Source organism: Pituophis catenifer, unplaced genomic scaffold (genome assembly GCF_029215685.1).
Source record: "Pituophis catenifer annectens isolate HBS135680 unplaced genomic scaffold, rPitCat1.0.hap2 SCAF_4, whole genome shotgun sequence".
Taxonomy (NCBI): Eukaryota; Metazoa; Chordata; class Lepidosauria; order Squamata; family Colubridae; genus Pituophis; species Pituophis catenifer.
Genome location: NW_027256884.1, coordinates 6,981,150 through 7,003,415, shown reverse-complemented (window position 1 = coordinate 7,003,415; position 22,266 = coordinate 6,981,150). Strand labels below are relative to the sequence as shown.

Here is a 22,266-nt window from a genome sequence, read left to right as displayed (position 1 = left end):
AATGCACCAAGGAAGATAAAAGTGTGACTGAATTTCCTCTCTTGTTGCTTAAGTGAGAGATTTAAAAAAACATGTCCAATTATTTGTGAATGCATGGCAGTTCTGGTTTTTGTTCGTGCTTTCAAATGCCAGCGTCCTCCTGTACAGTATAAGCAAAGAGACTCTGGCTTTCTATAGCAGTCTGAAGAACATGCTCAGCAACCATAAATATACTACAGGTAATCCTTGACTTACAACAGTACGTTTAGTGACTGTTCAAAGTTATAACAGCACTGAAAAAAGCGACTTATGACCGTTTTTCACACTTACAACCATTGCAGTACCCCCCCATAACCATGTGATCAAAATTCAGATGCTTGGCAACTGGCATGTGCTTAATGACGGTTGCCATGTCAATGGGGAAGCCTGATTCACTTAGTAGCCATGTTCTTAACAACTGCAGTGATTCACTTAACAACGGTGGCAAGAAGCGTCATAAAATGGGGCAAAATCCACTTAACAAATGTCTCGCTTAACAACAGAAATCTTAGGCTCAACTGTAACAGTAACAGAGTTGGAAGGGACCTTGGAGGTCATCTAGTCCAACCCCCTGCTCATGCAGGAGACCTGTACTAGGGATTCGAACCGCCGAACTGCCGACCTTTCTGATCGACAAGCTCAGTGTCTTAGCCACTGAGCCACCTAGTGAGGCAAACACCTATTGTGTTTGTAAGTCAAGGACTACCTGTATACCCACACAAATACCTGCATATTAAGATATGTTTAAAGAAGCTTTTTTTATGTTAAATAGGCTGGACTCTAAGTTATTTCTGCAAATACTATATCAGGGGAGAAAGCAGAATCATCTTAATACTTCAAGCTAAAAAATATTAGATCTGACCTTCAGTGTAATGCAAGCAACAACAAGAAGCAGAAAAAAAACACCGCCAGGTACCCATGTTTCAAGCACATACCGTATTTTTCGGAGTATAAGACGCACCTTTTTCCCCCAAAAAGGAGGGTGAAAATCTGAGTGCGTCTTATACTCCGAATGTAGCCCCGCCCAGCTTCTCAAACGGAGGTTTCAGAGGCTGAAAAAACATCAGAAACGAAGCTTCAGGAAAAGAAGCCCCCAATAGAGCTTCAGAAAAAAAAGCCCCCAAACAGAGCTTCAAAAAGGAAGCCCCCAAACAGAGCTTCAGAAAAAAAGCCCCCAAACAGAGCTTCAAAAAGGAAGCCCCCAAACAGAGCTTCAGAAAAAAAGCCCCCAAACAGAGCTTCAAAAAGGAAGCCCCCAAACAGAGCTTCAGAAAAAAAGCCCCCAAACAGAGCTTCAAAAAGGAAGCCCCCAAACAGAGCTTCAGAAAAAAAGCCCCCAAACAGAGCTTCAAAAAGGAAGCCCCCAAACAGAGCTTCAGAAAAAAAGTCCCCAAACAGAGCTTCAAAAAGGAAGCCCCCAAACAGAGCTTCAGAAAAAAAGCCCCCAAACAGAGCTTCAAAAAGGAAGCCCCCAAACAGAGCTTCAGAAAAAAAGCCCCCAAACAGAGCTTCAGAAAAAAAAGCCCCCAAACAGAGCTTCAAAAAGGAAGCCCCCAAACAGAGCTTCAGAAAAAAAAGCCCCCAAACAGAGCTTCAGAGGATTTCTTTCTGAAGCTCTGTTTCGGAGGCTTTCAGAGGCAGGAAAAAAAGCAAGGCACAGAGCTCACAACCATGGAACCTGTTGCTAAAATTCACCCCTGGGAACAGCTGATTGGGTGTATTCCGGGAGGCCGATCCACCTGCCAATCTGCTTTTTTCTTATTTTCTTCCCCAAAAACTAAGGTGCGTCTTATACTCCAAAAAGTATGGTAACTAAGATTTTTAAAAGATGTTTGCAAAAAACATCCAACTTCCTAACTTAGAATGTCCAAAGTCAGCCAACAATCTTTAATCAGGAGGGGGGGGAATAGTGTTTTCCTTGTTTTAGCTTTAAATTGGTACAACCTGTTCAAAAACAGTGTTGAAAAATCAAGCAGGACAGTGTTGGGGGAAAATCAACCTTCCTTTTATACACCCAATGATCATGACTGACCAGTCTGAACTATATTTTAACTCTACAATAAAAAAGAAAGAAAGAAAACCTGTCACAGAGCACGTTTAACATTATTTTCTTCAAGTTTAATCAAATACAGCCATCTTGTGGCTGAACCGTGTTTTTACAGTCTACAGAGAATTTCTACATTTGCTCTTTTACAACTTTTGTTCTTCGGAGAAAAACAGCAAAGTTTAAAAGAAATAGCACACACAAATACACACTTTTTTTCAAACTTTTGCACAAGCTTACTAAAGACAGAACGAGGATATTATTATTATTGTTGTTGTTGTTGTTGTTGTTGTTGTTGTTGTTGTTATTGTTGTTATTGTTATTGTTATTTTACCTTTTCTACTTTTCCGCCATTGATGTCAGTTGGGAGAAACTTCTTGCCGATGGCTCTCAAGTCTGTCTAAAGTTGAAAGAAACATTAAAGGTGAAACGTTGCTTTTCGAAAGGCAGAAGACAACGAAGAAAAGGGAAGCAACCTTTGCAATAAAGATGATTTGACCACAGACCACGATGATCAATGTAGGTTTAGGATTTTTTTTTTCCAGATCTTATATACTGCATTTTCTTTCTTTCTTTTTGGAAACTTAAGGCACTCTTCAAAAATTAAAATACAACTTTGTAAAGCGCCCGATGAGCAGAGAGGAGCTACCAAAAGCAAATTGCTTTTCCCTAAGTTTATTTTTTACTTTTGGTAATAGTTTGAACAGTGTTGTTTACCATTAATATCAAGCAAATCATCAGACTCCAGATAGAGTTCCTTTGATTTTATAAGCCATGAAGGGTTGCAGTTTAAATCAGGGTGGATTTGATTTAAATCGAGTTGATTTAAATCACAATTTAAATCATGATTTAAATCACTAGTAAAAATGCTTTATTTAAATCAACTCGATTTAAATCATCATTTTTAAAGAGCAACTGTCATCTCTGCTACTCCTTTGACCCACTGTTGACTCACCGATAGTCCCAGTGTTGCAGAATATACAGCCTCATGCTACATAACTAAACTACATTTCATGCTGAATAAACTAAATTATTTATGTATCTTACATAGAAAACTATCTTACGATAGATTTTTACCCCAAAGTTTTTTATTAAAATAAATCCGATTTAAATAAAAAAAAATCCGATTTAAATTTAAAAAAATCTGATTTTTTTTGATTTTTTTAAAAAAAATCATTGATTTTTATCCACCCTGGTTTAAATGCTGGTACTTGCTTACTCACCCACCTCGCTATTTCCAATAAGATTCATTGTGGACTATTAAAAAAAGACAATGAATGTTCTAACTCCTATTTGTTTCGGTGTCTCAAAACACATACAGGTAATCCCGTATTTGAGACGCTGCCACAAAGAAGAGGGGGTCAATTTAATTTTCCAAAGCACCAGAGGGCAGGCCAAGAAACAACGGATGGAAACTAATCCAGGAGACAAGCAACCTGGAATTAAGGAGAAACTTCCTAACGGTGTCGATCAAAAGGTCGGCAGTTCAGCGGTTCAAATCCCTGGTGCCGTGTAAACGGGGTGAGCTCCCGTTACTTGTCCCAGCTTCTGCCAACCTAACAGTTCGAAAGCACGTAAAAAAAAAAAATGCAAGTAGAAAAATAAGGACCACCTTATTGGGCAAAAACCACCATCATTTGTGGTCAGCTGACTGCAAATGGGTGTGAATGCAGGCTGGCTGCTGAACATCCATAATGCTGCCATGTCACCACGCTGAGGCAAAATGTTGGAACGTCAAAACCAGCTTGTAAGTCTCTTTTTTGGCGTCAGATGGTCACTTAACAACCAGTCATAAGTTGAAGAGTATCTTATTTGTATATAAGGTTGGGGACTAAAAGACCCATGGGCATGGAAGCCAGTTTAGGAGACCTGGGTCCAATCATTGTCTCTCAGCCCAAATCAGCATCTGCAATAAGATGGCTGATAAACCAAGATCTTTATAACCTCGTGAATCAGGTACTTAACAGATTAACAGAGTTGGAAGCGACCTTGTAGGTCATCTAGTCCAACCCCCCCCCCGCCCAAGCAGGAGACCCTACACCATTTCTGACAGATGGCAGTGCAGTCTCTTCTTGAAAGCTTCCATTGATGAAGCTCCCACAACTTCCGAAGGCAACTTCTGTTCATGGGTTGACTGTTCTCACTGTCAGAAAGTTCCTCCTTATTTCCAGATTGAATCCCTCCTTGTTCAGTTTCCAGCCATTATTCCTTGTCTGGCCTTCAGGTGCTTTGGGAAATAGTTTGGCCCCCTTCCTCCTCTCTGTGGCAGCCCCTCAAATATTGGAAGATTGCCATCATGTCTGCCCTGGTCCTTCTCTTCACTAGACCAGCCATGCTAAGTTCCTGCAATTCTTCATTGTAAGTTTTAGCCTCCAGTTCTCTAATCATCTTGGTTGCTCTTCTCTGCACTCTTTCTAGAGTCTCAACATCTATTTTAACATCTTCTAATTTCAGAAGAAAACAGATCCTGTGACAAACTGGGAGAACATTTTACAAGGGGAGATGGTCAGCAAGAAATGAGAAGGAAACCTATTGGATAGAACATCTCAGATAATTCTGAATTGAGGAATAATACTACTACTACTAAAGGATCTAAGGATACCGCCCTTCTCCTCTTTTAATTTTCCGCATAGTGACAAGTACGTTAATAAATATATATCCCCCTCATTTCGCTTGGTCTTCTGTCAAAACAAGACGGTAAACAATTTTGAAGGTTTTAAGGGTCTCTGGATGAAAATATGCTTTGAATAATGGATATTTCCTCCGAGCCCTTCAAAAATAGGCCAAAGAAATATTGAAGGAACTTGCATTATAATAATAAAAAAAACATGAAAATAAATCTTCAGCTAAATTTAACAGATCAAATTTGAATCTGTAAACCAAGAAAGCCACGGTTTATTGCCTTATTTCTAAAGACATATAAATCAGAAATAGGTTCAGCTCGTCCCGTTAGCTGCACATTTGTTATTGCAAACCAGTGACCAATTAAAAACGCATTTTTCATAAGATGCGTGGTTTTTAAAAGTCTAGGAAATCCTTCTAGATGAAAAGTTGACAATGAAGAGTTTTGAAAAACTCAATAATGAAGGAGAAATGGATTCAAACTTGGACAATAATTAACGAACTATTGTTTTTTCCTAACAGATCACTTTCAACCATGTAAGCATCACGTGGGACAGAAAATTGTAAATGTTCTGAGCATATAGATGATTTTTAAAAATTCAAAATCTTTTTTTTTTTTGGTTACAGTACTTTTATTCTGTAGTTTTTAGTGCTAAACATTTGTTTTTTAGGAAAAACATTCAGAAAGTACTAGATAACACAATGCTCGGGATGAGCAATGGCTAGTAACATGAACGTTGAAAATATATACAGTAAGTCCAGTTCTTTTACCAAGAAAATGTCAGTTTTTACTTACATACACAATTAAACTTTTAATTGTGTCAAATTTGCGTGTCAAATTTTTCAGCTTTCAATTTCCAAACATTAAAGGTGGTCAAAAGTTGTGACATGCCTTGGGGATTATACAGATATTTTGGTTACTTTAATATAATTTAGATGTGCTTGGTAAGTAACTACATGAATATCATAACTTTTTAGCATTTTGTTTGTTTCATACCTATCATCAGTTATTTTACTGTGTTCCACCAGCTTTCATATCATCCTACTTTTTATCCACTTTCCATTTGGAAGTCTATCTTGTCACTTTTTTTTTCAAATAGGAATTTACACTTTCTCTTCTTGCAATAATTCTACTTTGAGCTAGGCTTTTATTTTCATTTTTTTAAAAAAAACAATAAGCTTCTTTCTTTGCCTTCGTAGTCTCTTTCCCCCCCACTTCCGACACTATCAAAGAACGGTGCTTCAGATACTGAACTTCTCATCGTCCTTGTAATTCCTGTATTCTTAAGCAATCAAACCACTCGTGCTTTTAAACGAATATTCATTCGTCTGCCACTTCGGTATAAGAAATGGATTCAATTATAATTAAACCACCACTTTCACTTCTATGTGTGTCTCAATAAAATTCACTCCAGAAGATCTTTATTCTGCTCTATTACATACTTTCCGTTTCTCTTAAATTCACAGAATTTACAAAAAAAAGTTTCTACTTTTCTCTTTTCCGTGTCATTTGCTAATTTGTTTTTTTAAAAATAATTTACTCGTCTTACAGTCGACAATCGAATCATCCGGATATCAAGAATGTCACCAGATGGCCCCATATTTTCTTCTGCTGTCTGTTATGGTTTTGGGCAATCAAGGTTTCCACAAAACATTTTAATAAGTAGAAAACATACTAAAGGATTGTGTTACCCTGAGCTGCCCTCATTCTACAGGCACCCTCCTTACTAATAAAGACAGTAGCAGTTTTGATGTGGACAATTTAGGCCAATATGACAGAAGTAAAACTAAAGTGTAACCAGCTTTATCCTAATATTACTGACATTCTAGGCAAATTATAATCTCTAAAAAACCACCCTGCAATCTAACCGACTATTATTTGCACCTTTTACTAAACACAGGAGGAAAATGAAGTACACTGACATATACGTAACCTTTAACCTCTCCCAAGACCAAGCAAAATTTCAATATGTACTTCTAAAGAAATTCTAAACAGAAATCAGATTTGGGCTGTGTTTCCTTCCTTCTTTCCTTCTTTCCTTCCTTCCTTCCTCTTCCTTATTGCTCCTTTCCTATTCTCCCTCTCGCTCCCTCGCTCCCTTCTTTCCTGTTTTCCTCTTCCTTATTGCTCCCTTCCTATTCTCCCTCTCCCTCCCTCCTTCCTTCCTGTTTTCCTCTTATTGCTCCCTTCCTATTCTCCCTCTCCCTCCCTCCCTCCTTCCTTCCTGTTTTCCTCTTATTGTTCCCTTCCTATTCTCCCTCTCCCTCCCTCTCTCCTTCCTGTTTTCCTCTTATTGCTCCCTTCCTATTCTCCCTCTCCCTCCCTCCCTCCTTCTTTCCTGTTTTCCTCTTCCTTATTGTTCCCTTCCTATTCTCCCTCTCCCTCCCTCCCTCCTTCCTTCCTGTTTTCCTCTTATTGCTCCCTTCCTATTCTCCCTCTCCCTCCCTCCCTTCTTTCCTTGAGGTTTTTAATAAGAGACTAGACAGTCACTTGTCTGAAATGGTATAGGGTCCCCTCCTCAAGGTTAGACTAGAATGCCTCCAACGTCCCTTCCAGCTCTATTCTGATTATTTCCTCCCTCCCTCTTTAAAAATATATCTTTATATTTAACGACAAACAATACATGACTGACCAGAAGGTATAAATTTGAACAACATAAAACAGAAGGCTAATAAATATTTGTCGAAGGAAAAATAAAATAACCAGCCTAGAACATTTTCATTTCTAGAGCTAGCTAGGGTATTTTAAAAATCTAACTAATAAATGACCACAGGACCCGAGTGGATATACATTTTAAAAGTTCGCAAATTGTACCTACATTAAGTGCAATCAGGATAATATCGTTGATGTTGACTTTTTCAGGTGAGTTTGTGCAAGCCTCGATCCCTTCATCTGACAGGTACCTATTTAAAGGGGGGAGAAAAAAACCAGAACTTCAGTTAGGTTAATTAGAATTTTTTTTTCATTTTTTTTTTAAATTTGATTTATATGCCGCCCTTCTCCGGAGACTCAGGGCGGCTTACAATGCGTTAAGCAATAGCCTTCATCCTTTTGTATATTTTATAAAAAGTCAGCTTATTGCCCCCACAAACTGGGTCCTCAATTTACCTACCTTAGAAAGGATGGAAGGCTGAGTCAACCTTGAGCCTGGTGAGATTCGAACTTACAGTAATTGCAGACAGCTGGTGTTAATCACAATGCTATCAGTCTGCTGAGCCACCAGGCCCAAAATTCAGACAATGAATATCATAATGTGTGTTCAATACGTTATGTTTTGACGTGTTTTTTTAATATGTGTGTGATTGTTTTTTGTGTTATTTTTTTAGAGACAAACTGTTTAATAAAAATTATTTTTTTAAAAAAGAAAAGAAATTCAGATTAATAACAATCCAGTTAATTGCAAAATGCTGTTTTAATCAGAGACGTACGTTAGATAATAATGATTCAATAGACAATGGAGAGCAGGAATTGTCTAATGCAGCACAATTTTCCATTTCTAAAGTTTTGAACACTTCCCAAACAGCCTCTTTTTTATCCACCTCTCCGTTCCGTAAGATATCAGGATCTTATGAATACAGAAACTCCCAATTTTTAAAAAAAGAACTATGTATATACAGTTTTTATAGCTTTAGTAATTATTAGCTTTTGAAATTATGGAATTGGGTTTTTTTAAAAAAAAAATGGTTATAGTTCAAGAAAAGAAAAACCATGGCAGCGAAGGTGCAGATACAACCCTATACAACAAGGATGACTTGTACCTAACAGGAAAATAGTCACTTTTAATCATCTTCTTTTAACGACCCCATAATCCTTTGCGGGGTGGAGTCTGGGCAACTGAATGGAGCTGAGTGTTTACTGGCTGGATGCCCTTCCTGTTGCCAATGCGGAGTTATTTCCAGCAGATATATCCTCATTGTGCCCAGAGAGAGAAATATCTGCCTCTACCTAGGATCAAACTCACAGCCTCCCGATTGTGAGGCGAGAGCTCCACCTCTAGGCCACCGCACCACTCAAAATAGTCAACTTTAAGAGTGCGGAAAATATACAGTTCTGCAAAGGCGAATTGATACAGCATAAAAAATATTTGGAATATTTGCTCCATTGCTTCTCACCTTATCATTTAGATATAGAGGAGCTCAAAAATTGAATGGATTAATACGAGGATGTTTGGATGTCGAATATATACAATTTTACGCTCATAGAGGTACGTTGAGAGAATGGATGACCAAACACGTCTATTCGGTGTGGTTTATGGATAAAAGTGCACATGAAGTCACTTTGATGCACAACTTAGGGTGCTAGAGAGAATGATTTTTTTCCCCTTTAGGTATAGCTGAAGTGAGGTGAAACACGGTGGCTCAATGGCTAAGACACTGAGTTTGTTGATCGAAAGGTTTGTGTATTACTAGGTTTTATGTTGTGTTTATTCAAATAAAGCAAATTAAATATGAAACTATTGACAAACAATATTCAAATGCCTTATTAGTATAGAATGAAGCTGTTCGGAATAGATTTTAATCTAAGTCCAAGTGCTTTTTTTTTTAATTTGACGGGTTGATATTTCGGCCTGCTTGAAATGATGCTAAACTTATTGGTAATCTTTCTTATTTAATGATTAAAAAAATCTCAATCTTTAAAACATGTATTCTTATTTTACATCTAATGGTAGTCCATACACACACACACACGGTGGCTCAGTGGCTAAGATGCTGAGTTTGTCAATCGAAAGGTCGGCAGCTCAGCGGTTCGAATCCCTAGTGCCACGTAACGGATGAGCTCCCGTTACTTGTCCCAGCTTCTGCCAACCTAGCAGTTCGAAAGCAGGTAAAAAAATGCAAGTAGAAAAACAGGGACCACCTTTGGTGGGAAGGGAACAGCGTTCCGTGCGCCTTTGGCGTTTAGTCATGCCAGCCACATAATCATGGAGACGTCTTCGGAGAGCGCTGGCTCTTCAGCTTTGAAACGGAGATGCCGAGATCTAAAGTTTTACACTGGGTCAGTTTGTTCCATTCCCCTCAGATTATGCCTTAAAACTAGTTATTGGCAATTAACAAGAGAAAGGAGAAAACGGGTGAATGAATTACAGATTTAGACCAAAGTTAACACTAGATTTCTCATCTCAGCCATAGAATATGTCAATCATTAATAGGAAGGCAGAAAATGAAGTTACCTCAAAGCCTGAATGAAAATGGAAGCTCATTTATTTACTGAGAGAATAACTAGCACAAAGGCACCCAGTCGGGTTTCATGCTTGAGGTGAGACTAGAACTCACTGTCTCCTAGTGATTGGCCAAGTCACCCAGCTGGCTTTCATGCCCTAAGGTAGGGCTAGAACTCACCATCCCCTAGTGACTGACCCAAAGTCACCCAGCTAGCTTTCATGCCTAAAGTGGGACTAGAACTCACCGTCTCCTAGTGATTGGCCCAAAGTCACCCAGCTAGCTTTCATGCCTAAAGTGGAGCTAGAACTCACCGTCTCCTAGTGATTGGCCAAGTCACCCAGCTGGCTTTCATGCCCTAAGGTAGGACTAGAACTCACCATCCCCTAGTGACTGACCCAAAGTCACCCAGCTAGCTTTCCTACCTAAAGTGGGACTAGAACTCACCGTCTCCTAGTGATTGGCCCAAAGTCACCCAGCTAGCTTTCATGCCTAAAGTGGGACTAGAACTCACTGTCTCCTAGTGATTGGCCCAGTCACCCAGCTGGCTTTCATGCCCTAAGGTAGGACTAGAACTCACCATCCCCTAGTGACTGACCCAAAGTCACCCAGCTAGCTTTCATACCTAAAGTGGGACTAGAACTCGTCTTCTCCTGGTGATTGGCCCAAAGTCACCCAGATAGCTTTCATGCCAAGGTAAGACTAGAACTCAGAGTCTCCTGGTTTCTAAGCCAGCAGCTCAACCACAACACCAAACTGGCTCTCGTGCGATCCAAGAATAAATGCTTCATTTTTAACCACTGGCTATTTTCTCTGCTCTCACACAGTTTCGATTTAAATTTGATTTAAATTTAAATTTACTGATTTAAATTTAGAGCAGATGACAGATGAGATTCAGCTTTAAATCAGAAACGGGCTGATGTAAATGTAGTCGGCAATTCATCAACACTGTTAACGGTAAAGCCAGTACTGTTAGATTTATACAATTGTTAAGGGCCAACAATGCTGAGCTATTGTAACACAAGTGGCACTTCATAAATATGTTTTGTATAGCATACAGCTTTTTTAGTAAAAGCTGAAAAACAGTAATAGCTCCAACAGGAATAATGACATTTGCCAATTTGTTCAACCCCAGATGAGGACAAGCAGTAGTGGGAAAATATAAGAAGCTTCAAATTAAGTTCCCAGACATATAAATAGCATATTGCATGACCTATAATTTAAGCTGTAACAGTTTAAAAGCTAAAAGAGTGGTCAGTAAAAAAAAGAAAAGCAACAGCATGCAGAAAAACTGAGTTGTAAACATGAAAATGTCTTTTATCCAAGTGCTTGTAACTGGAAACTAGAAATTATTAGCCATCATCACAAAGAGAAGATTACGAAGGAAAAGGGTTTGGTACAAGTTACCTAATTAATTTGAGTTAAGATTGAGTAGGTTTGGTTACTTCTACCCACTTCTAAGGAACATAAGCATAGAGTGCTCTAAGAATGGGAGAAATTAAAACAAACTCACCTCTTTTCCTTATTAAGAATAAAGTAAAAAGGTTGAGAGAGGGAAAAATCCATAAAATTAAAAAGGACAATGGAAAGAAACAAAGATCAGAATAACAGAGTTGGAAGAGACCTTGTAGGTTTTCTAGAAATCCTATATCATTTTAGATAAATGCTTAGGCTGTTGGTTTGAGCTCCGAGCTTGGCAATTTGGCTGCAAACGTTTCGTCACCATTCGAGGAGACACCGTCAGTGCGTTTTGAGTTGGGCTCGTCTGTCAGAACACAGGTCTTTAGCTATCTTTTTATGGGATGAAAATTAGTCTGAATGTTGTTTGTTGACTCAGAAATATCCGAACCAACAAGAAAATAAGAGGAGGAAGAAATATCAGGCATGTTTGCTGCCTTATTTATAAAAATAAAGGTGGGATAACAACAAATACATAATAGTCCTGTAATAGTGTGGACTAAAAGGTAAAGGTAAAGGTTCCCCTCGCACATACGTGCTAGTCGTTCCCGACTCTAGGGGGCGGAGCTTATCTCCGTTTCAAAGCTGAAGAGCCAGCGCTGTCCGAAGACGTCTCTGTGGTCATGTGGCCGGCATGACTAAACGCCAAAGGCGCACAGAACGCTGTTACCTTCCCACCAAAGGTGGTCCCTATTTTTCTACTTGCATTTTTTTACGTGCTTTCGAACTGCTAGGTTGGCAGAAGCTGGGACAAGTAACAGGAGCTCACCCCGTTATGCGGCACTAGGGATTCGAACCGCTGAACTGCCGACCTTTTGATCGACAAACTCAGCATCTTAGCCACTGAGCCACCGTGTGTGTGTGTATTTATTTAGACTCAGGGTGGCTTACAATGCGTTAAGAAATAGCCTTCATACTTTTGTATATACCTGCTTAGTAGGGCTTTCAGCCCCCCCAAGCGGTGTTCTTTTTTATACAAAGTCATCTTATTGCCCCCACAATCCGGGTCCTCATTTTACCTACCTCGAAAGGATGGAAGGCTGAGTCAGCCTTGAGCCTGGTAAGATTTGAATTTGTAATAATTGCAGGCAGCTGGTGTCATTTAACAGTGCTTTAGTCTGCTGCACCAACAAGGCTCTTAATAGTATGGACTACTATTAGATGTAAAATAAGAATACATGTTTTAAAGATTGAGATTTTTTTTTATCATTAAATAAGAAAGATTACCAATAAATTTAGCATCATTTTAAGCAGGCCGAAATATCAACCCATCAAATTTTTAAAAAAGCATTTGGACTTAGATTAAAATCTACTCCATACGGCTTCATTCTATACTAATAAGGTATTTGAATATTGTTTGTCAATAGTTTAATATTTGCTTTATTTGAATAAACACAACATAAAACCTAGTAATACACAATACTCTGGTGTATTAACTTTTCCAAGAACATTAATTTATTTTTCAGCCATGTTATGTTTTGTACTATGTTTGAGGTTCTGACCACAATATACCCTCTAATTTTGTTAGAAAATATGATGGCTACGCAAAGCTTAAAATATATTAAAACAAAAGTTACAGATATAGCCACAGAAAATACCAAATACATCTCACCGCTGATTTCCATTAATGTTATAAATGAAGATCAACAATACATTTAAATATGACAATTATTACAGATATAAAAATATGCCATGCAGTGGTGAGTTTCAAAAAATTTTTACTACCGGTTCTGTGAGTGTGGCTTGGTGGGTGTGGCATTGCTTGGAGGGCGTGGCAGGGGAAGGATACTGTAAAATCTCCATTCCCACCCCCCTCCAGGGAAAGATTATTGCAAAATCCTCATTTCCTCCCGATCAGTTGGGACTTGGGAGGCAGAGAACTACTCAAAGTTTCCGCTACCGGAACTGGTCAGAACCTGTTGAAATCCACCTCTGATGCCATGGTTTTCAATGCCTGAAACTTTCACCGATTTGCTGTTTGTGAGATGGTTTTCTATCACATACTAATTTAGGTTAAAATGGCATTACGTAGTCTGTTGATGTGGTAGGATTTGAATCACGATCTTGGCATGTATGAATCAAGCTGAATATAAGCTTATTAATCAAGCTGAATAAAAGCTTATTAATCAAGCTGAATAAAAGCGTATTTGTCTGGACAGCGCATGTAATGAGAGAAACCAGCAATTGTCCTTTGCTAATTTGATTTTAGGATTTTAGCATGAAGGATCAACCCAGCCGAATAATAAAAATAGTAAAGAGAGATTTCTCTTCTAGACTAACAATCTTCTTTCTTAAATACAATCTTCCCTGTTTTTTGCTTTTAGTTTATTTTTCAGATCCCAAGGCTTTGTACAACTGTACAACTTAATCTTCTACTTTATTTTTTTATATATATCCACCTATTAACTTCATTTTTTTTTTTGCCTAAGGTATTAACCATTTAAACTTTTCCAGCCTTTTTTCCTTTCCAACCCAACATCTGGAGCAATCTTATGTAGATCGAATCGAATAGAAGTGATACTGATCAGTTCACACTTAGAGTCAATTACAAGTAAAGCAGCAAATAAGCCTGATAAATCAAATTACTGGGGTTTGGGGGTTCTCTGAGCGCCACTGAGATACTCAACAATCCTATAGTTGAACCATGCGTTACATATATTCAATAATATTGATATAAAGAGACCACTAAAGAAGATTGACATCACAATGTTTCTAATATTCCCAATTTTTGCCAACTCCCTTCTAACACTGATGATGTTACCTAGTTTGGTAATGAAAACATCTGCAAGGAAAATAACCAAGGTCAGAGAGAGTCAAAGATCCCACATTCCAGTGGTGAAATCCATTTTTTTTTTACTACCGGTTCGGTGGGCGTGGTGTGGCGTGGCTTGGTGGGCGTGGCAGGGGAAGGATGCTGCAAAATCCCCATTCCCTCCCTACTCCTGGGGAAAGGATATTGCAAAATCTCCATTCCCAGCCCACTCCAGGGGAAGGATACTGTAAAGTCCCCATGCCCTCCCCACTCCTGGAGGAAGGATATTGCAAAATCTCCATTCCCACCCCACTCTGGGGCGAGCCAGAGGTGGTATTTGCCGGTTCTCCGAACTACTCAAAATTTCCACTACTGGATCTCCAGAACCTGTCAGAACTTGCTGGATTTCACCCCTGCCACATTCCCAACTCTATTCTTGGTCCATGCAGGGATCAAAAAAAGAAACACCAAAGAGGTGAGTAAGACTTCTATTTCTCCACCTTGTCCACAGAGGCATTTATTTATACTACTTAGCCAGACGTTCTCTACAGATAGTCCCCAACTTACAACTCGTTGTAAGTGACCGTTCAAAAATCACAACGGCACTGAAAAAAAAGTGTTCTTCATACTTCCGACCACTGCAGCCGCCCCGTGGTCACGTGATCAAAATTCAGACACTTGGCAACTGACTCGTATTTATGACCGTTAACGTGTCCTAGGATCATGTGATCTCCTTTTGCAGCCTTCTGACAAGCAAAAGTCCAAGGGGAAAGCCCAATTCACTTAACAACGGTGCTACTAACGTAACAACTGCAGAGGATTCAGTGAGCAACTGCGGCAAGGAAGGTTATAAAATGAAGCAAAACTCGCTGAACAACTGTCCTGCTTAGCAACAGAAGTTTTGGGCTCACTTGTGGTCGTAAGTTGAGGACTACTTTAGCATCTCCTGCTGGATGCTGTCCAAGATTCTGATAAGCCCTCGAACGGACTCTACCCCAAAAGATTCAATAAATGTATATTTATTACAATCTGGATTTCTGGCCAAGTTTTTAGATTTTATAGGTAACACAATCCTAGTCGAATGAGGCAGAACCCTTAAAACCAACTCAACCTTCATTCTCACCTATTAGTATATATACTCCTGATGAAACAGATTACATTTAATCCATTACTATGAAAGACGGTTCTGCATAACGTCTCATTCATCCAGGTCATGGTTGTCCCAAAAATGTTTTCATTTTCAAGGCTACTGGGCTTTTGTGATTTTTTTTTTAAGACATTTCACTTCTCAGCCAAGAAGCTTCTTCCGTTCCAACTAACTGGTGGGGAATGGAAGGGATTTATACTCTGCAATCAGCCAGCTGTTAGTATTTTGAAACTACTACCTTGGTGGCTAATCTACCTATTAACTCTATCTATCAAGCACATCTGGAGCCTTTCCTACAAGAAAGGATTGGAGTCAGTATGAAGTCCAGCAAGTTACAAAGAGTGAAATTACAGCAATTTCACCCAGAAAGGTATTAAAAGGTATTTCAAACAGTTGTTCCCCATCAAAGTAATCTACAATCAAGACCACATCAAAAACAAAGCTAATTAAAATACATCTAATCAGAATCATCAAAAGGTGAGCATTAAGTCTAGCCGTAAGTTGTCTAAATAATGTATTATTGAGGTGTTATGTGGATGCCATTTAAATCTTCATTCACTTAAAGTTAAGCCATGCCTAATAGGATATAAATTGCAAGGATATGAAAATCACAAGAACTACAGTACAAGGACAAAGAGTTGGAGCCAGTGGAATAAATATTTTTTTTAAAAAAATAATCTTCTTTCTTAATCCAAGAAGACAGTTAAAAACTAGTTTATGTTTCAGTGTTAGAGCTATACATCGCTCAAACAAAAATATGATTTGTTCTACTATTTCTGAGCCATTTATGGATAATATTTATATATTTAATAACATTTTATATAATAATTTGACAGCTATTTAGCTATAACAAATAATGCCACGTGAAATGGAGTTACACTGCTGGATTTAAAGTTCCGCATAAAAATATAAGCAGTTATAAATGGATGATACTAATATCTACTGATTATCAAGTGAGGTACTAATACCACTCTATAAAGCTTTAGTAAGATCACACCTAGAGTACTGCATCCAGTTTTGGTCACCACACTATAAAAAAATGTTGAAACTCTGGAAAAAGTGCAGAGAAGAGCAACCAGGATGATGAGGGGACTGGAGGCTAAAACATATGAAGAATGTTTACAGGAACTGGGCATGACTAGTCTAGTGAAGAGAAAGACCAGGGAAGGCATGACAGCAGCCTTCCAATATTTGAGGGGCTGCCACAGAGAGGAAGGGGTCAAGCTATTTTCCAAAGCACCTGAAGGCAAGAAAAGAAACAATGGATGGAAACTGACCAAGGAGAGATTCAACCTAGAAATAAGGAGAAATTTCTGACGGTGAGAACAATCAACCCATGGAACAGAAGTTGCCTTCAGAAGTTGTGGGAGCTTCATCACTGGAAGCTTTCAAGAAGAGACTGGACTGCCATCTGTCAGAAGTGGTGTAGGGTCTCCTGCTTGGGCGGGAGGTTGGACTAGATGACCTACAAGGTCCCTTCCAACTCTGTTAATGTGTAATCTAGTGTAATTTCACTAATGTCTTTGTTTCTGAGGAAGATGTTTAATCCAGAAAAGCTACACAGCTTTTTCTGACATATTACCCATTTATAGTTACTTTGCCAAACTGATCAGGTTCACTGTTTGTATGAGGAGGGGTTTAGCCAACTCTGCCCCAGAAAGGAGAAAAATGAGATGAAACCGGCAAAATTTAATACTTATAAATGCCCCGAAGCCAATAAAAACTGAAGAGTATCCGATTTTGGCAGCGCTGATGACAACAAATTTTTTTAAAAATCATTGTGAAGATTTCAAGTTCATCGGAGAAAACGTAGACAGAACCATATATCTAATTTTTTTTAAAAAAAATTAAAAATATACACCAGGTTTCAAAGTAAGGGTCTCTCAAGGTGATATACACCACAGTTAAATTTTGTTTTGACTTTTAAAAGTTTATAAAACTGTTACAGTGTGAGCATTACTTCTGGCACTTTTAAGGGTCTCAGATATCAAAAAAGAGATGTCTACTGTATATTACACACACACACAATTAAAGCAGAGGTTTATTGTAGTTATTGTCAAGCAACTGATGCACTGATTGTATTTGTATGTGTGTGCATATTTATATACGGTATATATACACACATATACAATCAGTGCATTGGTTGCTTGATAACTATAGTACATTATAACACAACTGGAAAGCGTGCAACCTACATTAACCTGCATTTGGCTCTGGTATTATATTTGATTATCCTGTCCCGTCGTCTTCTTCTGAGAATCCTTTTTCTTTTTAAAAGTTCCCCTGGCATCTCCCCTTGGTCTCCCATCCCAGCTCTGGGATACAAAAATATATGGATTTTTAAAGACACCCAAGCCAATAAACACGTTTTCTCCATCATTGAAAGACGTGTTGCTTTTCCCAGGACGGCCGCTCCCTTCCTTGCCATCCCAGGAAAAGATGCATTTGGTTGAAAGCTTTCAGTTTATGTAGCCGTTTAAAGTACGTCCTGAAAGCTTTTAGCAATTTGGTGAGTCCCAGAGGTTGGATGCAGGCCTGGTGCATCAGGGCCTCTGGTTTGGCTCCATTATCGCAAAGCCTCACCCGTAAATCAAAAGCCATTTGGACAAGGAGGCTAACGTTTAAAACGTTGTTTAAAAATGTGTAGCACCGGGGGTTCTGAAATTGAAAACACAACACAAACGGAAAGGACGCAACACACATCAACCTGCATTTGGCTCAGTTATTGTGCTATATAAAATGCAACACAACTTGAAAGGGTGCAACACACACATCAACATGCATTTGACTCTATTATTATTATTATTATTATTATTATTATTATTATTATTATTATTATTATTTATTTATTTATTCATTCAATTTGTATGCTGCCCCTCTCTGAAGACTCAGGGCGGCTCACAATGCATTTAAAATCATTATAAAAAACATTTAAAAATTAAAAACATTAAATAAAACGCAACACAAGTTGAAAGGGTGCAACAGACATCAACATGCATTTGGCTCTGTTATATAAAACGCAACACAATTTGAAAGGGTGCAACAGACATTAACGTGCATTTGGCTCATATTATATTCTAGAAAATGCAACACAACTGGAAAGGGTGCAACACACACTAACATGCACTTGGCTCTGTTGTATTGTATAAAACGCAACACAATTTGAAAGAGCGCAACCCACATTAACGTGCATTTGGCTCTAGTATACTATATTGTACGGTATTATATATATTATAGAAAATGCAACACAACTGGAAAGGATGCAACCCATATTAACATTTATTTGGCTATATTATATTATATTGAATATTATATTTATATTATTACATTACTATATATATATATATATATATTATATTATATTATATTATATTATATTATATTATATTATATTATTGTATTATATATTAAAATGCAACACAACTGGAAAGGATGAGACCCACATTAACAACACGCATTTGGCTCTGTCATTATATTTTATTTTCCCATCCCGCCTTCTTCCGAGAATCCTTTTTTTTCTTTTTATAAATCCCCCCCCCTGCATCTCCCCGTGGTCTCCCATCCCCACAGTCCCAGGATGCAACTGATGACTTGTCTTGCTGGCAACCATGTGTACTGCAAGGCTTTCTGGGATGCAACTATGGGAGAAACCAGAAACGGCTCAGAAACACAACATATTGGGGAGGGTGTGTGGGTGTGTGTGTGTGTCTAAAACCACAACACGGTTTCATCCTCATCAGCGAGGAAGGCGGCCTTTCAGGGTGGTCGCCCATCCAAGGACGCACCAGGGCCGACCCTGCTTAGCTTCGCTGACCTCCCGCTCGCGCAGAGGAAGGAGCCACCCGCTCCCTCCCCCTCCAGCGGGCGGCGGCCCTCGCGGCCACGAAGCCAGGACACCGGCCGTCCGGAGAGCGAACCGTCCCGGCAGACAACCTCCCCAGCCGGGCACGGAGACCTTCCGGCCTCAGGAAACTTACCAGCCGGACTCGGAGAGGGTCGCGGCCGCCGCCGCGTCAGCCATGGCGCCGCCGCCGCCGCCTCCCGCTCCCCCCACCCCGCGTAGGGAAACCGAGGCACGGCGGCCGGAGAGGGTCAATCCCGAAAGCGTTTCCTCTCCTCCGCAAGTTATTTATTTCAAAAAAAAAAAAAAAAGAGCGGGGAGGGTGAGGGAAGAGACCCTGCCCCCTCGGCCTCGCTCCGGCTGCCGGAAGTCCGAGGCACCCGACGCCAGCCTGCGCAAGCGCACGCGCGCACCGTCTCCGTTTTTACGGCGTCCGCCCGGAGCCTAGAGAGTCTCCTCTTCCGGCCGGGAGGGCGGGTGGGAGGTCCTGGAGCGCGGGTGCCCCTGGCGGATCCTAGCGGAACGGCGCCTGTCTTGGAGCATGGAAGAGCATGCAGAGGGAATCCTGAAGGCAGCAAATAAGTGGGAAAAGCAACTAAAACCACACACAAAAAAAAGAGAGGCTGATTTCAAGGTTTGGGTTTTTTTTCCTGCGCAACCAGCAAATAGTGGAAAAAACAAGCAGAACCAGAAGCTGGGTCCGCAGGAAAAACCTTGAAATCAGGTTTTTTTTTCATGGTTCTATCTAGTTTTTTTCCAGTATTTACTGCTTGCAGGGTCCTCTTTCTGGTTGTTTTTTCCACTATTTGCTGCATGCAGGATTTTTTTTTTTAACCCCTCTTTGTCTTCTTTCAAAACTCCTTGCAGCAAAGTTTTGACAGTTAACAGAAGCAGAATGGTACGATTAGAACAAGCAGCCCCTCACCCAAGATCCAACACAGGACGAAAGACCATTAGCCACACTAGGAATTGGCCGACACCTTTTTAGAAACACAAAGCCCCTATTGCACAAATCCCAAACTTCAAAGTTACGGAAACTATAAAGATCCAACAAGACAGACCCAGACTTCAGAGGATAATTAGAACTGCAGAAAAAACAATGGTTACCAACCTGTCTTCCATTGAGGACCTGTATGCTGCACAAGTCAAAAAGAGGGCTGTGAAAATATCTACAGACCCCTCGCATCCTGGACATAAACTGTTTCAACTCCTACACTCAAAACGACGCTATGGAGCACTGCACACCAGAACAACTAGACACAAGGACAGTTTTTTCCCGAATGCCATCACTCTGCTAAACAAATAATTCCCTCAACACTGTCAAATTAGTTACTAAGTCTGCAGTACTATTAATCTTCTCATCGTTCCTATCACCCATCTCCTCCCACTTATGACTGCATAACTGTAACCTTGTTGCTAGTGTAGGAAGTTAGCACCCACCCCTTTCCTGGAAGAGTGAAATATTTTAGGAAATATGAAAAAGGCAGAATATTATATTTCCCTGGATGAGAAATGGAGAAGCATATTTTACAGACAAAACAGCTCCCACTTTCCTGACCCCCACCCTTTGTCGATGGGCCATTAAGACCTGGGCCAGTCTATTCTACATAACAAAGATCTGCCTCCTTCAGGCAGAGCCATACTAGGAATTGCCAAAGATCCAACAAAGATAGGATTAGCCCTCTACACAATAGCAGCAGAAACTCACCACATGTGACCTGGGAAGCACATGTGACCATCAGCCAGCAAGGCCCCCACCCCCTGGGAGTCTGACAACCAATCAGGATACTCTTTCGGGGCCCCAAGAAATGCAGAGCCAGAGAGAGCATAAAAACCCGAGGATCTACTGTATCTGCCCTTTTCTGTTCAGGAACTCAAGCCATGTGATCCTGTCCACCATTAAACCATCTTTCCAAGCAGTCTCCATGTCTCCAGTGTCTGTTTCCCCACTTGGAGCAGAACCCAGAAGGATGTTTCTTCCAACACTAGTATCCTTAAGATTTATATTGACTGTTTCCCTATGACTATCATTAAGTGTTGTACCTTAGGATTCTTGACGAATGTATCTTTTATGTACATTGAGAGCATATGCACCAAAGACAAACTCCTTGTGTGTCCAACCAATCACACTAGGCCAATAAAGAATTCTATCTATCTATCTATCTATCTATCTATCTATCTATCTATCTATCTATCTATCTATTCAGCCATTTGGTCAGCTGCCCCAGAACCACAAATCTTGGTGGTTCTGCTTCATCAAGAAATGGACTCTCTTTCCAATCAGCCTCCAGTTTATTTCCAGCATCTTTCTCCCAGCTTGGAACTGAACCAGATGGATTTGCTTTCCAATAGTGGCAAGCATCAACTACATTCCATTATTGCATTGTTGGAAGTTAAAACCCACCCCTCTCCTACAAAAATGAAATATTTTAGGATATACTAAAAAGGCAGAATATTTCCCTTAAAGGAGAAGTAGAAACTCAGAGAAGCAGAAACTGGGGTCTTAGCTAGGCTTGCTGGCTGATGTAAACTTCCCAGGTGCCATGTGGTGAGTTTCTGTTGCTAGATGGGTCCTATTGTGTTAGTTTCTGTTGCTAGATGGGTCCTATTGTGTTGCAGGTGATGGTCCATTGACAAAGATGGGAGGGAATTGAGTTTCTGCCTCTGGCCCATTGACAAAGGGTGGGGGGGCAAGAAGGTGGGAGCTGCTTCGTCTTTAAAACATGCTTCTCCATTTCTCATCCAGAGAAACATAATATTCTGCCTTTTTAATATTTCCTAAAATATTTCATTCTTCTAGGAAAGGGGTGGGTGCTAACTTCCTACACTAGCAACAGATAGGATAGGATCTAGCAATAGGATCTAGCAACAGAAACTCCCCACATGGGCACCTGGGAATTTACATCAGCCAGCAAGTCTAGCTATGACCTCTGACAGCAACTAATCAGGATACTCTTCCTGTGCCCCATGAAGTTCAAAGCCAGAAAGGGTATAAAACCCAGGGACTCTCTGGCTTTTGGAGCATCCCTGCCCTTTTTCTGCTCAGAAACTCAAGCCATGTGATTCCTGTCCACCATTAAACCATCTTTCCAAGCAGTCTCCCATGTTTCCAGTGTCTTTTTTCCCCACTTGGAACTGAACCCAGAAGGATATGTCTTCCAACAGCATTAAAAGGGGGAAAACTTTCCCAAAAATTGTAGGGCGAAACAATGAAGTTGCTGATG

At 39.9% G+C, this 22,266-nt stretch overlaps 1 protein-coding gene across 1 annotated transcript in view; it reads right to left on the bottom strand.

The window, feature by feature from the left end:
* The window catches only part of TDRD3 (tudor domain containing 3), a 72,684-nt gene extending 53,347 nt beyond the window's left edge, over window positions 1–19,337 (bottom strand). The window contains 3 exon segments of the mRNA XM_070943055.1: window positions 2,397–2,462; window positions 7,504–7,588; window positions 19,179–19,337. Of these exon segments, the coding sequence (XP_070799156.1) occupies window positions 2,397–2,462; window positions 7,504–7,588; window positions 19,179–19,222 (195 nt within the window). The 5' untranslated portion in view covers window positions 19,223–19,337.
* Window positions 19,338–22,266: the final 2,929 nt, after the last annotated feature.